Source organism: Ambystoma mexicanum, chromosome 12 (assembly GCF_040938575.1).
Source record: "Ambystoma mexicanum isolate Mex_15411 chromosome 12, UKY_AmexF1_1, whole genome shotgun sequence".
NCBI lineage: Eukaryota > Metazoa > Chordata > Amphibia > Caudata > Ambystomatidae > Ambystoma > Ambystoma mexicanum.
The window spans coordinates 602,795,764-602,815,596 of NC_090936.1; the positions used below are offsets into that span (position 1 = coordinate 602,795,764).

A 19,833-nucleotide genomic window follows, 5' to 3' on the forward strand; every position below is an offset into this window, starting at 1 on the left:
TTTATGTTTTGCTACTTTAAGCATCTTGGATGTCTTGACACCGGACATCCAAAATAGCATGGGAGTTTTTTATGGAGGTTTTGCCCTCCACCTCCTTGAGATTTAGGAATAACTCTCTGGAGATGGATTTTGTGTTAAGAATTTGCTGCATATACGTGTTCTTTTTGTCATCGAGGATAGCCAGTTTTTAATCCTTCTCTGCTTTGCTGTAGGCAGGCAAATACTCTATACCAGGATTTTGACACCACCCTCTTTCAGCCTGTCTTTTTACTTTTCTAAGTCCATAATACATCACTAAACCAAGTATTCTTACTGGTTTCTAACTTCATGGTTTTCACTTTGACGTTGGCGAGTGTATTAATAGCTCCAGATAGGGATTGTATGAATATATGCTGTAATCTCATTAGCATTCGAGTTTAGGCTTTTCCCAGAGGGAGCTGGTCCAACTAAAAGAGCAATAGATGACAACGTCAGTTTTTTCAGGTTTCTAACCTTTTGTTGTAATCTAGGGTTATAGTTCATACGAGGAAAAACTCCAGGTATGTTTAGTTAAAAAATGACCAAATAATGATCTGACCAAGGAAAGGACTCTGTGGAAGGTGTTGAGATAGATACTGATATTGTTAGACAGTACCCAATCTATGATATCCCCACCAACATGGGTAGCAGCCTTAACGCGCTGTTGAAACCCAAAGGCCTCCAATGCATTCATGAGTGATATCACGTTACGGTCAGTTTTCTTATAGATCCATAGGTTAAAATCACCTAGTAATAAAAAGTGAGTACCAGGTTTCCTATTATCGCTAAGGGTGGCCAAAAGTTGTTCTTTAAAGTCAGGGGTTAATACAGGGTGTCTGTATAAAACAAGAATGCTGATTGATGTTGTTTGATTTTCAACATTACGTTGGACCATAATACCCTTGCAAGAGACAGGAAACTGATTGAAGGGGCTTTCTACAGGAGAGCAGAAGATTGCTTGCCCACTAGCAAAGGGGTCAATAAGCAGCAGGGCAATGCCAATAGCCAGCCACACTTTGGTTATGCGGTTGATGGTTCAATGGTGCACCATGTAACACTGAGGTTGGATAACTCGTACAGTTATGCAAGCGAGGGCACAACAAGACAGTTCTAATATCGAAACAAAGTGGCAGAGCGATCACATCAACCAGATTCTCAGTGAAGCAGCATCAAATCAGACATTTGCTGAAATTAGGGCTGGGTCACACGTCATTGGTCAATGGACACTGATAGGGTCTTTCGGGTGGTACTCTCAGCGAGGCATTTTTTCCACCCCTCCCCCCTTTGAAGGAGCTGTTGCTCAGTGGTGTGTTTGAAAGTTATGTCTAAAAGTCTGCCCATGGATGAAAAGTACTGAGATAGGTCGGCAAACTCTTACCGTGTTGCAAACGGACCTGTCAAGTGAACCGCAGGCAACTATTAATGAGTGGGGACTAAGCCTGCAGTAGGCCAGGAAGGACGATGCCAGAAGCAAAAAGGAAGAGGGTTTGGCCCCAGCAATATAAAAAGCCCCCTTGGCATCATTTTAGATAGCAGCAGTCCTGGTGGCAGCTGTAAGCATGTGCACTCTCCATGAGGGGGTTGGGGGGTCTGTGGGGGTCCCCCACCAGATTAATTTGACCCTCTAACGTAAATAATAACAGCCTTGTTTAAAACCCAAGCCAATTTATTTTATCTTTCTTTGCCTGCGTGTCTAATTATTTCTGTGTCGAGGTTTCTGTGTGTCTGGCATGTGACCTCCCCGACATCCACCACAAAAAGATTTCTGATGGCCATCATTCTCCCCCCCCCTTCTCCTTACCAAGCATCCCTCTCTGTTCCTGTCTCTCTTTCACTGTTTCTAGTTTCGCTCTTCCTTTCTGGTTCCACACTCTTCCTATCAATCTCTCTCTCCTTATAAGTCTCTTTCTCTGTTTCTCCATCTTGCTCCCTATATCTCTTTGTACACTTTCTACTTTTCATTTCTTCCTTTTTCACCCATCCCTTAATGATTTCTAAGAAGCCTCCATCCCTCTATCTCACAGCCTCCGCCTCCTACTCGTTTATGTGTTCTCTCTATGGCACACACAAATCTCCGAGCTATCGCTTCCCTGTGTCTGCCTTTCATTGTTTTACATTCAGTCCATCTTTTTACAGCTCCGCCTTTCTTTCCCCCTCCCCAACCTCACTCTTCATCTCTCTCTTTCTCCATCTATCCTTCTTACACTCTGTGTTTGTGTCTCGTTCCTCCTCTTTCATATACAATCACGTGCATTCTATGTCTCACTCTCTCTGGTTTGTTTCTCTTTATTTTCCTCCCTCTATATCAATCTCTATCTGTGTTCTCTTTCTTATTCTCCTTTCCCGGCTCTCTCGTTCTAGTTACCCACCCTTTGTCTCACTCCTTTTGTTCACTCACCACCTTCCTAATGGTCTTGTTCAAGAATGTTCTTTGTTTTTTCCCAGGGAACAGTGCTCTGCGACATCATTCTCCTGAATTTCCTCAAGGGAGCAGATCAGTACAAGGCAAAGAAGTTTGAGGAGGTGAGGATGCAAAGATTTCTCAAGTCCCCGATTCTGCCTGCAGGGGGCACTATAAGAAATACTTTGAGTGTGCTGTCTGTGGGGAGCTCTAAGTCTGTACCTCTCAGCGAACAAGGAAGAGAATTATGTTGAGGTACTGACAATGGAGAAGCTCCTGACGTGTGTTGGCCAACACAATGCCCTGTGGGAATGATGAACAAGTGGTAGGTGTAAGGGAGCTTATAGGCCTTCCTATTGTGTTATGGTATGCAACGCAAGGTACACAGTAAGTATGTTCACAGCCCCTTTATTGACAGCTTAACATGAAATAGCTCCACGTAATCCTTTTCCCTTTCCTATTTCCTCCCCAGGCTCTGTCTCACACAACAACAGGGACACAGTATATGAAACGGATCGTGAATAAAATGGATGACTTAGTTTATTTCATCTTTTCCATCCATCTGATAGAATGTTGATCTCTTCTGTGAAGAGTCTCCACTATCGCAACAGGTCTGAGAGAGACAAACCTTCATCGGTATCATTTACGTCTTCGAGTCGTCGGATCTCCTGCAGAGACACATGTTCTGAGCCAATACTGTCAGCACCATCACCGCTACAGCTTCTGAACTGTTCCTGTTGCGACTTTGCCAATTTTTCTGGTCGTTGCTATAGATCATTTGACATGGTTGACAATCATATGTCAGGCATCTAATGCAGACATAGCCTTGGACATAGTCCCTTGCTTCAATTAATTTGTCTCATTCACACCCAACACTGCTGATTTTTCTCAGCACCGATGATCAACATAAGACTTAATATTCTTCATTCCCTTTGTCTCAACTAAGTGGCATGCAAAGCACAAGCACGAGTTCTGACAGACCTGGCTTGGTGGTGTCATGTGGGATGTTGCAATAATTTTGCACCAGTAGACACAGACTTTCTGCTAGTGAGCTACCAATGGCGTTAGAAATCTAAATAGGTTTCTTCAAATTTCCAATTACCCTTTCCACTAGTCTATTTACTTGAGGATACAACAGAGTAATCTTACAATGGTGAAATCCAAAATAATCAGCATATGATTTAAATTCTAGAGAGATCATAAACTTAGGGCACTAGAACTTTGAATGCACCTTTGCTGTATATAACGTCTATCCAACTTCTCAAGACTAAGTTAGAAATATGATCCTGCAGCGTTTGCCTAGGTAAAGTGAGGCAGTGCCTTACCCACCTCAAGAAGATGACACATGCAAGCCAAGTTAACATTGGCACTATCGCGCTGGTTCAAATGTATTCATTTATTTATTCGGACTTGTAGAGTGCACGTCAGCCCGGGGGCATCGTGGCGCTTGTTACAGACATATCTTAGTTGCATATACATGAGAGATATATAATTTACAGGAGCAAGTATAACAATTGTACAGTGTACATATTTAGTACATATAATTATATGTGTACTAAAAAATAATCAGCTAATTAGTCATGTATCCAAAACACTCTTTAATGATTGGGAGCTTGAAATTCATGTCACATTTCAGTGAGTATAAGGAATACAATGAAGAGAGCCCAAATTCCACGATTGTGGAGTCCTATCTTGTTTTTGGGACTTAAGGTTATACAAGACTCGAAAAGATAGGACTTAATCCTTTATCAACAGTTATCCATTCATCTGAATGCCATTGGTTAATTCAAAAAGTACAAATTTTAATGGAGATAGCAAAATAGTCTAAAATACATGATTAAACCCTCTAAAAAGATACAAGTGTATTGTATTGACAAAGACAAACATTAAGAACATACAATTCTAAAAGATCTTAGAGATAATGACTTTCTAATCTCTAATTCTTCTATTCTAATTCTATTCAATAATTAGGATTAGATTGTCCCTTCATTGGAATTTTCAATTCACTCAGACAGTTTAACTAATTAGACTGACAAAAAATTCACAACATGTTTCATGTTCAAGGCCTACACAGAGGACTGAAACATGTCGAGAATTTTTTGTCAGTCTCTGCACAATTTTGAATTGGTAGTCCCGCAACCATAGACCCCCACATATCTATACAAGAAGACATTTTGGCACAGGGTTTCCAGTATATTGTAGTGAGTGCCTGGTGGTCCATGAAACCATATATGCTTTTATGTACAGGGACACGCTGTGGTATTGACATGTCCAGACAATTGCAAGGGTCTACTTTTTAGCCTGATAATATGCTTTTCCTAAATCTGCCAAACTTCTACTGGCATATTTTGGAGTGGTGACCAAGGACCATGCTAGGACCTACAGTGCTCGCATTCCACAGTAATCTCAGTGCAAAAATCAGAATCAAAACATGGCGTACACTCAGGACTCGTGATCCTTTATTGGGTAATTGCAACAGCCTCGCGGCACTGCACAGACACAAAACATGTTGACCAAGTTGAGTAGTGTGTGTAAGAGGCACACTTATCGATGCAAAGTCCAGTATGTAGCATGTGCACTAAAGTCCGTTTACGCCATGGCGGATGGTGGACTTACCGCCCCATTCCGAGGTCGGCGGGGCGGTAAGTCCCCATTGACCCATTTACCCTTCCCCATTCCCATTTCGGCCCCATAGGGTATAATGGGAGTGGGGAAGGAGTTAATTACGCCACCGTAAATTACGGTGGCGTAATTAACACCAAGGTCCCATAGCGCCATGGATTTTTACGCCCGCAAAAAGCGGGCGGAAAAATGACCATGGCGCTCTGGGAACTCGGAATTGGCGGTAAGGGGTCGGCGCAGCTAACGCTAGCGTAAACCCCTTACCGCCAGGGTCCTAATGAGGGCCAATGACTTTACCTGGGGCCAGTTGCATTCCGTAGTTAGAGAGAACTTGACCACTGAACCTTAACATTGATTTCTTGAATCCACACTTCTGTCAATTTATTGTGAGTTTTGGAATCTTCAAGTGTATCGCATCCAATGTCTGGTTTGAGTAACAATTGCAATTTAGATTCGGTCTGTTTCTAGACATTGAACAGTTTTGCCACAAGATTGTTGGCAGACAGGTGCTATTGATTTGTTGATGTGACGTGTAACAGGCTCTCTTCGAATTCCGGAATCTTTTCAATAGAGTCTGGAATAACTTGTCAACAAGTTCCTGTCTCCATCCCAGCTGGCCTGTCATCATTTCTTTACTATGTGAATTGGACCCACTCGTGTGACTGTGTGGGTATTGAACCTGTGTGATAATGACGCTGAGTTGGTTGTTAGTTCCCTTTATCTTAAGGCGTTCTCTGATCTTGAGATAATTTGAAACAGTCCAGTTATGTGTCTTTAAAGAAACCCGAAATAAGTTCAAATGCTCAATGTTGTGGTATATATTGGTGATATTAATATCACAGATTAGCCAACACGTGTTTTGAGCCAACCAGGGTCTTTTCCATGGAATAGTTATGGGTGCAGGTAAGGTAGATTTTATTAATGGTGCTCTGGGATAGAGCCTCCGATTGGGGTAGCCTGTAAGGCCTGGGGGGGCCTCTGCTATCAGTTGAACAATCTTTGTAATGCCCTGGTTGGGTGAAAACATGTGTCAGCTATTCTGTGCTATTAAAAATCACCACTTTATACCACAACATTGAGCATTTTTACTCATTTTGGGTTTCTCTAAAGACACAGAACTGGACTGTTTCAAATCATGTCAAGATCAGAGAATGCCTTAAGATAAAGGAAACTAACAACCAACTCAGCACCATTGTCACACAGGTTCAATACCCACACTGTATAAACCAAGAAACGAGATGGAAGGGCACCCTCTCACAAGAACGTATTCACAGGCAGTAGAGTTTCTCTCAAGATTGAACAAATCTATTGCAGTGATCCTCAATTTCTAGTGCCTTATCTTTTTCCACTTGTGTGACCGGCTTGAAGCTTGAGCGTTGTGGATACGGTTCTTCTTGCCACATGATTGCCATGTTTAGCCCATGGCTATATCCCGCTGATGTGGAAAATCTTGAGTGCATTGAACATGCTCTCTTTTGGTGCCTATGTAGGTCAAGGTGTATCCCTTAGCTTGCAAAGTACTTCCTGTTCAACACACCTCTAGCTTGCAAGGTCCATGACTTCTACCTCGTAGTCTGCCATTGAGGAGGATTTATCCATTGGAAGGGTTTTGTCTAGCGGGTGTGATTTTTACAGTACCTATTCCTAATGGTGGAAACCCCACACCTTGCAATGACATCAGTTTTGAGAGCTTCATCACTAGAATATATATAAAAGTCACAATGTTTGATGCAAGCTTTGCGTCTCGTGACAAACCCTCAATTATTTGTTTTGCATGTTGGAGTGGAACAAGCTACATTCATTGTTTGCATAGAGTATTCAGCCAGGCCAGCATTTAAACTTTAGTTTTTATTGGCATTTTGAAGATCAAACAGTAGAAAAAAGGGTATCACAGTACCCTCGATCCCCCCCCTCCACCCCCCCTTGTCCAAACCAAACAGGACAACAGTAAAGAGACCAAACTTTCACAACTTTTTCTAGTTCTTTAGAGCACCGCGACGTGTGACCAACTCCCTTGCTGGCTTGAGGCCGACTTTGTCCCGGCCCGCGGGGACCTCCCGCTGGGAGTTGTCTTTCTCGGTGGCGACCCCACACCCCGACTGTCTGGGGAAACGATCTCGGGACTAATGTACATCCCATCCCCATGTCTGCTGGACCCCATACCAGTCAGCAAGGAATGAGCATGAGTCCTTGTTTACTAGGGCGGTCAATTTGTCCATCAAAAACATATTCTTAAGTTTTTTCATCCACTCTTCTTTGGAAGGGGTTTCCGGGCTCTTCCACCTCTGGGCTAGGGCCACTCTGCCCGCTCTCAACATAGTTTCCCACATCCTTGGGTACCGGTGTATTTCCGCATCCTCCGGGGGGAGGCCCAACAGCATGGTCAACGGGCCGAGGGGCAGAGGGACCTCCGTTACCTCCGCTATCCAGTCCCTCACTGATTCCCAGTAGGTCTGCACCTTCGGACATAGCCACCACATGTGACCTCTAGACCCTGTCTGGCCACAGCCCCTCTGCATTCTGGTGATACCTCTGCGAACATTTTCGAGAGTTTTGCCGGGTCCCTGTGCCACCCCTGCAAGATCTTAAAGTTATGTTCCATATCCGCAGTGAAAAGATTGCCATGAAACGGTATCTTAAAAATACGAGACCAGGCATCCTCTGATATCTCCTCCCCCGCCAGATCGTTCCAAAAACCCCTGAAGCCCCTTCTAGCCTGAAGGTCATGGGTGTTTAGGACTGTGTATATACTGGAGACCGCTCCCTTTCTGGAGGTTGCTAAGTCAAGGAGTTTCTCGAAGGGAGTTAGTTGCCTCCGCAGATTTGGGCCCCACGCAGGATCGTTGAGGATACCCTTAAGCCGGAGGTATTCAAAAATGGAGAGGGTCCCGCCTCCCAGTCCCTCCCGGAGCTCCTCGTAACTCAAGAATTCACCCTCCTTGAACAGCTTGCCCGCCCATTCCAGTCCCGCATCGGACCAACGCTGGGATTGTCCAAACCCTCTACTGCCCAGTTTCAGGGGGGGCCCCCACAAGGAGGTCATGGGGGACGGCCAGGAGGAAAGATGGGCTGTTCGGGGGCACTCCCTCCAGACGTCCCAGAGAACGCCCAGGGTCGGGTGAGATAGTACTTGTTTCGGTATGGATTTGCGGGGGGCCCACAAGAGGTCGCGGACCTTAAGCAGGTGGACATCCATGTCCTCCAAATATGACCACTATGTTCGCAAGCCTTCCTTCATATGTTCTAGGAGGACCCGCAGTTGTGCTGCGTGATAGTACAATTGGAAATCCGGGAATCCAAATCCCCCCTCATCTCTTGGAAGCGTCAGGGTGGCCCTACCAATCCGTGGGGTTTTCCCCTGCCAAATGAAATCTCGGACCCCCTTGTGCAGATCTATGAAGGTTTGAGCGGGTACCCGGGTAGGGAGGGCCGTAAAGAGGTACAAGAGCCGGGGCAGAATGTTCATTTTGACTGCCGTCATCCGACCAGACCACGACGAGAGGATCATTCCTCCCCATCTCCTCAAGTCAGAGGCTATCTCGGACAGCATGGGCTCGTAATTGGAAGCCCCCACTTTTGATAAGTCCCTAGTGAGGAGGACACCCAGGTATTTTATAGTGTTTTTGCCCACAGCTATCCCGTGAAACCTGGTCAGGGGGTCTAGTACTGGGTCCACAAGGCGCAACGGAAGGAGGACAGACTTAGCGGTGTTGATTTTCAGGCCTGAGAAACGCCCGAATGAGCTGACCAGGGACAGGAGGGGGGGGGAGCGAAGAGCCCGGGTCCACCAAGTATGCCAGGATGTCATCGGCAAACAGGGAGAGTTTGAATTCCACGTCTCCCCTTCTTATGCCCTTGATGTCTGGGTGGGACCTGACCGCTATGGCCAAGGCCTCCATTGTGAGGACATATATTAGGGGCGATTGGGGGCAGCCCTGTCTTGTCCCTCGGGTGAGGGGGAACGATTCTGATAGCACTCCATTCACCTGGAGTCTTGTGGTGGGGGCTCTATAAAGGGCAGCCACCCAGCTCAGGATGTGTGTCCCAAAGCCATTGGAGGAGGAGGATCATATATCTCCACTCTACTCTGTCGAAAGCTTTTTCCGAGTCCAGGGACAATATGCAAGCATTGAGATTTGAGTTTTGGGCGAATTGTACCAAGTCTATCGTTTTGCGGATATTATCCGATCCCTGTCTGCCCCTAATGAACCCCACCTGGTCCCCGTGGACTAACTTCTGCATTATCCCCTCCATTCGCCTACCCACCACCTTGGCCAAGATTTTGACGTCGATGTTAAGCAATGATATGGGTCGGTAGGACGAGCATTCCCTCGGGTCTTTACCTTCCTTGGGGAGGACCACTATAATGGCACCCATCATGGAGTCGGGGAGGGTGCCCCCTTCCAAAACCATGTTGAAGACCCTCGCCAGATAGGGAGACATGGAGGACCGGAACCTCTTGTAAAAATAGACCGAGAAGCCATCTTCCCCCGGGGAGGTCCCCACCTTCATCCCGCTGATCGCCTTCTCCACCTCCTCTTCGGTCACCCGACCCTCCAGCCCCTCTGCCAATTCCCGTGAAAGGGACGGTATCTGTATGGACCCAAGAAAATCCTCAATTTGGGCATCGCCGCCGTCATATTCGGAGGCATATAGTGATTCGTAGTATTGGCGGAAGGCTTCGCTTATGTGGGGGGTGTCACAGCCTAGTGTTCCCCTGCTATCCCTCACCTCCTTCACCATCCTGCTTCTCTGGACCTCCCTCAATTTCCAGGCCAGGATCCTGTCCGCCCTGTCCCCCTTCTCATAATACTTTTGTTTAACCATCTGGAGCCTCCTCTCCGTTTTGTGGAGGAGAAGATCCTTCAATTGGAGTCTATAGTCCTCCAGGGCGGCCACACGGTCTCGCTCCAGGGTCAGTGCCGGGGAGCCCCCCGGTTGGAGATGAGCTATTTTTCCCTCAAAATCCTCTCCTGGGTTTCCCTTTCCCTCTTCTGTCTGGAACCTATTTTTATGAGCACTCCTCTTAGGGTCGCCTTAAAGGCGTCCCAGAGGGTGTGCATCCCCACCTCCCCATTGTCATTGAGCTCGAAGAACTCTGTAACGGCATCCAGGACTGTCTGGGCATGTACCTCGTCCCTCATGATGGCGTTGTTGCATCTCCAACGTCCCCTCCGTTCTCTACACCAGTCCCCTGCCAGGGTGACCCTAACCAGGTCGTGGTCCGACCAGGGGACCGGGTCTATCCTGTAACCCGCTATGTGGGGTCGGAGTACCACGTCCACGAGGATATAGTCTATCCTTGAGAAAGCTTTGTGGGCAGAGGAATAGTACGAGAAAGAGGGAGTCCCTGCCCGGGGGGTAGGTAGACTATCCGCCAGGTTCAGGTCTTCATTTACCCTCTGAAAACAGCGTGCCGAGGCGTCTCCAGCGGGTCTGGGGTTTGGTGGACCCACCCGTTGTCTATCTCTGGATGGGTCTAGGACCATATTGAAGTCGCCTCCCACCACCAATGGGCCCTGGACAAAGGTATTCAGCCTTTCCCCCACTCCCTCCCAGAATTGGGCCTGGCTCTCGTTTGGGGCATATATTACTGCCAAGGTTATGGGCGATCCCTGTAGGGAGCCTCGTACGAAGAGGAAGCGGCCTTCGGGGTCCCTCAGGACGGAGTCTTTATCGAAACCCAACCCTTTGGCGATCAGAATTGCAACCCCTCTTTTCTTTCCTTTATGGGATGCATGGAAAACCTCCTCGATTCCGCCTCCCTGCAACCTGGGCTCCCTCCCCCTCGCCCGGTGTGTTTCCTGCACGAAAAGTAGATCTAGCTTCGCCCTCCTAAACTCTCTGCTGATTGGGGATCTTTTTGTGGGAGTGTTCAAGCCCCGTACGTTTAGGGTCCCCACCCCCAGGGCCGGTCGGTCGTCAGCCATAGTCGCTATCACCTTTCCCCTTGGTCACCGATGTCGCATGGTCGCTCCCACCCTGCTTACTGTGTTTTTTTGTTTGGACTTCTTTGAAACGTTTTCCCAACTTACCCCTGAACACTTTTCCTGCCCTAAAACCCCCAACTTGTAAACAAACCCCCACCCCCCTCCCCGGCGTCCAGCCATGTAGTTCTTCCATTCCTGGATTATTGGCTGGACCACCAGCCAGATCCCCCCGGCCAGGCTTCACTTACAAATCTTGTTAACGTGAGCCCCTCCCCCCCATCTCGACTCTCCCCCGAGTCTCTCCGTTTGGGCACTCTCCCGGATACTACCCTCGGTTCCCACAGTTGTTTTCCCCCCCCTAAGCTCCCATATACTTGCAGTTCGAGGGGGTGCAGCGAACAGAGCGACCCCAGGGTCCTCCTGTTTTTCGATCTCAGTGATCTGCATGGGGTTGCAGGTGTCACCCCTCTGAGTCGGCACGGTCGTCTTCCATTGGTGTTGGTGGAGTGTTCCGTTTCTTGAACTTCCTCGCGCCGGTTTTTCTCCTTCTGGAGTTGAGCTGCCCGGGGGTGCCCCTGCTGAGCGCCTCCGGACCCACCGGTCCCCTCCGGGGGATGGGTGCTTCCACATAGTCTTGAATAGCGCCCTTAATGTCTTCTTCCGATACCAGCGTTGTGCGTTGGCCTTGGTATTCGAAGGACAGAGAGAAGGGGTATCTCCATCTGTATCGGATGCCCTTCTCTTTCAGTTGTTGTGTCAGGGGGCGGCACATCCTTCGCTTAGCTAGGGTATAAGCTGAGAGGTCTTGAAAAATTGTGATTTGTGCGCCGTTGTAAGTTATCACCCCCACCTTCCTCGCCGCTTCCTGAACTTTAGCCTTCTCCGTGTAGTAGTGGAAACGAGCTAGGACCGATCTGGGGATCCCCGATCTTCCCCCAGCCATGTGCACCCTGTCGAACATGAGTTCCGTCGTCATTTCCTCGGCGAACAGGAGGGTGATGATGTCTCTCACCACTCGGGTCAGCTCCCTCTCCGTCTCGCCCTCTGTCTCCGTGATCCCAAAGAACCTTAGATTGTTCCGCCTTTCCCTATTTTCATAGTCGTCCATAATCCTGGTTCTCTCTTCGTCCCTCTTTTCCAAAGCAACTAGCCGTGTATCGAATTGGATTTCCTGAGATGTAGAGGATGATTGATAATTTTCTACTTGTAGGACTCTGTCCTCGATTTTGTCTACCCTTTGGTCCAGTTTCTCGAACTTCTGGGCGATGTCGGATCTCATTTCTCTAATCTCCTGGAGGATGGAGGCAAAGCCCCTCTACATCGCCGCTGCGGATTGGTCTTTAGATTCAGCGTGGGCCATGGTTCCGGAGGTGGTGGGGACCTCGGTGGAGTTCTCTGTTTCTTGGAAACAAAACGTTTGTAGGGCCTTCTTCCAGCTCATGGGGTGTTACTGATCCACTGCAGTCCGAGGCCTTTGGGGAGAGCACCGTGCCGTCCCAGGACCAATCTGTAGTGCGTCGCTCCGATGGCGATTGTAGGCGGTGGATTATCACCTGCGGGGTGTGGGGTAGTCCTTCAGGCGGGCACTCGCCCCGCCAGCTGGGGGCGGGGCCTCTCACCTGGTTTGCGGGCCGCTTGCGTGATCAGGGTGGGCCTGGGGTCCTATGATGCGAGGGACGCCAGAGATGTGTTCCAATGCCCTTGAGCAGCGTGGTCATGGGGTCCCCCTTCAGGTCCGAGTTGGTCAATGCCTTCCAGCTGCGTGGTGTGTCGTGGCCCTGTGGGCCCCTGGAGTTGTGCTGCGCTGACCTGGCCCCACGGTGTTGTGGATATCTCCGGGGTGTGGGCTTCAGCCCTTATGAATGGTGGGTCAGCCCCGCAGGCGGGCACTCGCCCCGCTTTACCAGGAGCGGGGGCCTCTCACCTGGGCTGCCGGGCCGCTGATTCCCCCCGGGGCAGTGTCCCCGGGAGCCTCCTTTGTCCAGCGGATTCTCGCTCCGGGGCGCGGCCCTGGGGGTCTACCCCCGCACTGCCCACGGTCGTGGGGGTCTGCGCCGCCCGCTCTCTGGCTGGGGGCCACTGTTGTGACCCAGGGTGGGGAGATCTGGCTGGCGAGGATGGTGGATGCCTGGGTTCTCGTGGGGGGAGCGACTCCGCCCCCCACCCGAGTTAAAGCGTCGCTGGAGAGCGTCCTCATCTGGGCCTCCTCTGGCGGGGCCTGGCCTCCCGCGTCACCTCCACAGGCCCGCGCCGCCTTGCCGCTGTGTCCGGAGCAGCGCCGGGAAGGAGTCCGGGAGGGGGGTCGGCCCTGGGGCCCGCACAGGGAGGGCCGTCCCCGCGACAATCGCCTTTCACCTCCTGGGCCCGGGGGAGGACCCGGTTCTTCACCTTGGCTCCCGAGCCGCGGAGGGATCCGTCACCTCCTGCGCCGGCAGACTTGACGCCGTCCCGGTCGCGCTCCGGCACTCGTGGTTCTCCGGTTCCGCTTGGCGCTGGAGGGCCGTCTTTTCGAGCGGGGGCGTTCCTAGGGGGTCGCCAGCTCCCGCCGCTCGTTACACCTGTTGGGGGGGGGGGCTCAGTCCACTGGATGGGCCCAGCTTCGGCGGGAGCTCCGCAATCAGGCTGCCATTGCCTGTGCGCCCCCTGGCCTCCAGGCCAGCCTTTAAGATGTCACATGCATCTGGGCAATTCTTAGTTAGTTCAAAAACAATATTGCTGACATCAGGTCTGCACGGTATAAACATATTCCTCCCTTCCTGTCATCATCTGTGTTGCTCAAGGCAGCGGCGAGGATATTGAAGTCTTTAACGGCCATGCTCATGGTCCTTGATTCAATCAGGCTCAAATGTAAAGCCATGTGCAGGGAAAGCGAGACTGGTATGCCTTAAAGAAGTCTCTATATGTGTCGAAGAGGAAGATGAAGAGGAAGAAATGTCCGACAATGACATATGAGAGAACGCAGGAAAACAAACGTTTGTGTCAGATATCTACGACTTTTAAAATGTACTTGTTGAGGTCTCAGATGCTGGGTGCAGTCAGCAGGTCAGCGGGGTGGACTTGATGAGAAATCATCCGGTGTCCACGGATGATATATGTAGAACGGCATCAGCCGGTGTTGGACAGAATAATGTGACTCTTACACAAGAGTGAAAGGTGAAGCATCAGCAAGAAGTGGGTGTTACACAGAAGAATGCACAAAGCAAGGTGGCACTTCATAGAGAGAGAAGGTTGAGCGTAGTCCAACAAAAGATGTCCGCTGCCAATTGACAAGAGCTCTCATGCAGTATAAGCGCAGAAGCGAGAGCCGCCGGCCAATGCAGGTCAACCGAGAAGAGGGTAGTGAGACTTTCCAGATTCATTGACATTTTATTCCCCCCCCCCCATGTCCTGCCCCCTCTTTCGTGCCTTATTGGCATGTTACAGGGGAGAAAGCAGTGATACGGCGTGTGCAGTGTTGACGCAGAACTAAACAGCAACGAAATAGGTGAAACGAGAATGCGTCCCGAAGGCCGCCGGCAGGGATCTGCCCGCTGATGCAATGCGAATTAACCCTTTCATTGCCTTCAGTGCTTCTTGCAGTGCTGTGTTGTGAAATATGATACAAAATAAACAGGCACTGTGTAGCCATGTGCAAATCTCTTTTTTTTCCACAGCTTCACATAACCCTCTTCCCTTTCTTCTCCAAACGCCCTATCACACATCCTGTCCTGAAGGTTGTCATCCCACACAACGGCAGGGCCTGCATGCCTTTTCCTGTAGGTGGCGCTGATGAAGATTGTGTGACTGTTAGTTACTCTGAAGAGTGTTGCCGGCCTCCCTGTGCCAGCAGTAAAGAAAGTGATGGCTTGGGGGGCAAGGCCATAGTCACTGTGGGGCAGGGTTTATTGGTCTGTAGCTGTAGTGTAGCACACGGCTCCTGCAGCCCCAGCAGGTAGCACTAAGGTTTGGTGCATGATTGCTGACTAATTGCTAGCTCCCCTTTCCTTCACTCCCATTTCTCCATTAAGTAGACTGCAGCCACTGGTGAATGAGAATTTGCAGACAGCCAGCTGCTTTTGCAGCCCTACCATGTCTCCTCTAGGGTAGGATCAGGGTATGGAGTTTCTGTGCTTGCTGACCGCGAGCTCCCTTTTCCTGCAGTTCTATCCCTCCTGTCTGATGACTGTAGTGAATGGTAAATAAGTACTTACTGAGAGGTATAGCTCTTTTCCTGCAGTCCCTTTTGTCCTGTAGACTGACAGCAGGGGGTGGTGTATGAGTGCCTGCCCACATCCTGCTGCATTTTCCTGCGTTCCATCTCTCCACAAGGGTGACTGCAGTGTGTGATGTCTCAATGCTGCCTAATGCTGTTGAATCAAAGACATAAGGTTGTTTTCTCTAAAACGTCTTTATCGTTGTCTTTTGCAGGTGTCTGAAGTGAGCCTCAGGTCAGTTTCCCCTAATCACACAGAAATGTACAAGAGCAACCAGACCCTCTCAGGCAGAATTGACGAGAAGCGATCCACAGACTCGGGGGCGTTCTCTATTGGACACTAAGAGCTTTCGTGTCATGTCTGCCAAGCTGTGCTCCTCAACCACCTCATTAGAGGACAACTGCGCAGGAATCCCCGTCGGGTACACAACCAATAGTCCTCAAAACCAAACAGTATTCTGAGTGAACTTTTTCCAGCAATGATTGTCTTAACAGTCTACAACACACATATCTTCCTCTGTCAATCACGTTCAGAGCCAGTGTCGTCTTCCTCCTGTGTAGCAGTTATTTGGTATGATTTGTGTTCTTCGGTCAATGGTTTTCAACACCAATCAACATTGTCAGTAATTTCCTCCCGCAGTCCACGGTATCCCAGAGACTTTCCAAATACAAGCATTTTGTACAGGAAGTATACAGTATCTAAACACCCTCCCTCTTCCCTCATACCTTGCACCCTACCACATACAATAGTCTTCCTTGCCAATTCATTTACATCTAATAACTTTTTTAATCTGACAACCATCACCCTGCTAAAATTATCCGTCATGTACTTAAAAAACCAACTGGGCTTTGAAACATAAACGTATTCTATGCATGGTATTCAATTCTATCTTACATCCAGTCATCCTCCACACCCAACAACCTGCGACACAAATATTTCCTCCATGCAACGCCAAGTAAACAACATATCCAACACCTGCCCGATTTGAATTGCTATCTAGTCCAATGACAAACTGTCTTCCGCAATTAACTCACTTTTGACTCTCACTGACCATACACATCCAGCCATGCTTAACACAAACTCCAACAGATGGTTTCTCTCAGCATCTCCAAGCATGTTGCAAGCCCATCGCATTGCTCGTTCAATGGAACTGCTTTACATAAACGTACTTCTGACAATTCCCAGCCACAAACAACCTTTGCACAAACTGTTACTGTACAACAACCTTCTTTTGGCCCTGATCTGCAACACAAAATCTTCTACGATATCTGGATTGTTGTCACACATACAATTTTTCACATACAACTATATTCGCATGCACTTGCCGTGTATTGCACTCCACTATATTCCCGTATGAGATTTTGCCATTTTTACCAATAATCTGCACTGAAAGGACTTTTTAGGACATTGGGGTTTTCCACTCTAAATGTGTGTCCTTGAAGTATCATTTACACATAACATGTCTATAGTACAGACTGACCCACCTTTCACCACCCGCAGTGAACATGCACTGTTACAAACATGCACTCTTACAAACACAGGAAGTTCAAAAGCCCCAAATGACCAGGCCCCTGAACACGTGGGATATGACTTTTATAAGGCTTTTCATGATTTTAGATACTATAATTATCAATAGAAATCATCACTTTATCAAAACACCTTAATCACCAGAGACTATCTCACAATGATTATAACTAGAGGGCATTCTCTCTTCATTATCATCAGAGATGACACGAACCGTAGCAGCGGAAACCAAAACGTATTATTTCCGAGCATACCTCCGTGTCCACAATGGAAAAGAGTTCAGTAGCACCACAAACCTCATCACGGATGATCTCAGTGTCCTCAGCACATATTATATTATCATCCTCGACGCAGGAGATCTTAGCCTCCTCAATACAGAACACCCTATTATCCTCATCAGAAATGATTGCATGAACCTCAGTGTTACCACCAGAGATGACTTCAGTTTCTTTACCAGAGATAAGTACAGCCTTCTTACAAGAGAGGAGCACAATGCCCTCAACAGAAACTATCTCAACACCTTTTACCGAGATGGGCACAATGTCATTGCAAGAGATCGTCTTAGTTACTGCATCCTGAACAGAGATCATCAGCGTATTCACCATAGATAATCGTAGTGTCATCCGCGGTGAAAATCCCTACAGTATGTTCTCATCAGAGATTACCACAAAGCCTCACCAGAGATTTATTCCAGTGTTCTCACCAGATAGGAGCTTAATGTCCTCACTGATGATCTCAATGTCCCCAAACGTGATGTGTTCAATGTCCTCCTACAGATGAGCTCAAAGTCCTCAGTACATATGACTGCCATGTCTTCAGGAATGATAAGCTACATCTTCTTCCCTAAAATCAGCAGAGCATTTTCAGTAGAGATGAGCTCAGAATCCTCACCAGATTCAGGGTCAGCATCTCTACTGTAAAGGAGCTCAATGTCCTCATCAAAGATGAGCTTAACATTATTCTATGTGATGAGCTCAAGGTCCTTATAAACATAAGACATCAAAGTCCTTACAAAATATGTGCAATGTACTCACCAGTGATGGTCTCAGCATATTCCATAGAGGGACACTCTTGTCCAGACCATTGAGGACCTAAGTTCCACACGCAGAGAAAATCTTAATGTTCTTAACTGTCAAACACTCAATGTCATCACTGGTGATGTGCACATTATCCACAAACGAAATAAGAAAAAGGTCCTCACCAATCCAAAGATTAGCCCAAAAGTCCTCATCAAAGATGAACTCAATGTGCTCATTGGGATGATCTCTGTGCCCTCACCAGAAATGGTCTCAGCATCCTCCAAAGATAAGGGATTAAGGTGCTAACAATATATGACTTTGAAGGAACTCATGGGGATGATCTCCATCCATACATTGAAGAAAATACAATAACTTGATCATGAATGTGCTCAAATTCATCAACAGATACAAGATACATCTTATTGCAAATTTAGAAAAATGTCTACAAACAAGATGAGTTGACTTCCTGAAAAAACGATCAGTGCAATAGCCTCAATGAAGATGATATCACTGTGGTCTTCAGTTGAGATGAGCTCACAGTACTCAACAGAGATGCTCTCAAAAACACCACCAGAGATGAACTCAATGTGCTTAATCCAGTCAAGTTCATTGCCTTCAACAAAGGTGTTCTTAATGCCCTCACCAAAGATGAACACAGTGGCCTTGCTGGAGATGAGCGCAATGTCCTCACCAAAGATAAAGCTCAATGTCCTCATGGCAGTTGGTCTTATACATGTTGCCATAAAACAACCACAGTTATCATTTCACACGCAAGTGTGTCACCATCATCAACGTGAAGCATAGCATCTGTCTCTTCCAAGGGATGTGTATCTGTCCATAGAAGTGCGGACCCAGGGGATGGCGTCAAATCTAAGTAGCCTAGATAAGCATCTCCCTCCCTGCATGCCTTCTGAGGAATGGAGCTATACTGTGATTGGGATCGAGGGATAGGGGACTCACACTGTGGACAGCGCACCACGACTTGTATATTCTGTTGCTTTCTGTATATTTTCTCATTGTAATCATCCATTTTTTAACAATAAATATTCCCTTTACCCTTTATGTTTTGGCTTTTACTTTCTGTGATATAGCACTATGCAGTGAAGGCCAAAACTGATACGAGGGTAGCCTGAAATATGTTTGTGTATATGTTTGTGAGGGCGTGAGGTCATTTGAACCGAAGGCATTCTTTGATGCTTAGACTTGGTAATCTAAGTCACCAAAAAACTCTCCCATTCTCCTTCGAGCATATGAGAGATGATTTGGAAACACTGACAGTGGATAAAGGCACAAGAAAGAAGGCATTGGGAACTGTGTATAGGCTGTAGCTCAGGAAATGGATTCGACCACTTGTTGCTGAATGGATGACGTATGAGCATTATCTGATGGCAACAGTGATATTACACTGGCTATCAAGTGATCACAAAGATTATCTGACTGCGGTAAATCACTCAGACGTGCTTGCTGCATTAGTCTGGGAGCATCCTTTAGCACTCCTGTTTACTTTTAGGGGAAGCATGTTTGGGAACAATTGGTACAGGAGATAAAATCTTATTTTCTGGGTGGCAGGGTCTTACTAGCAACATTCCTTAAAAAATCGAGGTTTTGCTGCACATCCACAATAAATAAAAGACATGCATTACATGCACTTTCAGACTTAAGATGATGAGTAATGCTACTTTGCATGTTACTATGTATAGTAATTGTGATGATTCCAATGGAGTCATCACAGATTCCCCAGCGGTGAGCTCCTCCCATGTAGCCAGGGAATGGCCGCCGCTACCTGATCCTGACCCTGTGGGCTGTTATATGAAGGAGGATCACATGGGAGGAGACAACTACCGGGGAGATCTCATGACTTCATTGGACAAGATGTGCTATCTCTCCCTTTCCCATAAGGAAGGCCCTCTAATACCTGAGACCTTAATGTCCTATGGTCAGCTGCTTGTTTCCCCTTGTAGAGAAAGTGAAGAAACCTCTTTTCCATATTTTTTAGGTCAAACACCCACCTATGACCTAAACACACAAAGCTCCAACACAACCCTTTTTACTTCTGATGTACCTTTTTGTGAAACTGTTCTCTTATGTAAAACAACTGAGAAAAACAATCTGAATGCTATGTGTCC

The 19,833-nt window shown here is 47.7% G+C and overlaps 1 protein-coding gene across 1 annotated transcript in view; it reads left to right on the forward strand.

Annotated features, from left to right (window-relative positions):
- P2RX3 (purinergic receptor P2X 3) overlaps positions 1 to 18,769 on the forward strand; it is a 338,535-nt gene extending 319,766 nt beyond the window's left edge. Inside the window, exons 11-12 of the mRNA XM_069629000.1 lie at positions 2,464 to 2,541; positions 15,379 to 18,769. Of these exons, the coding sequence (XP_069485101.1) occupies positions 2,464 to 2,541; positions 15,379 to 15,507 (207 nt within the window). The 3' untranslated portion in view covers positions 15,508 to 18,769. The remainder of the gene's footprint in view (positions 1 to 2,463; positions 2,542 to 15,378) is intronic.
- The last annotated feature ends 1,064 nt before the right edge of the window (positions 18,770 to 19,833 follow it).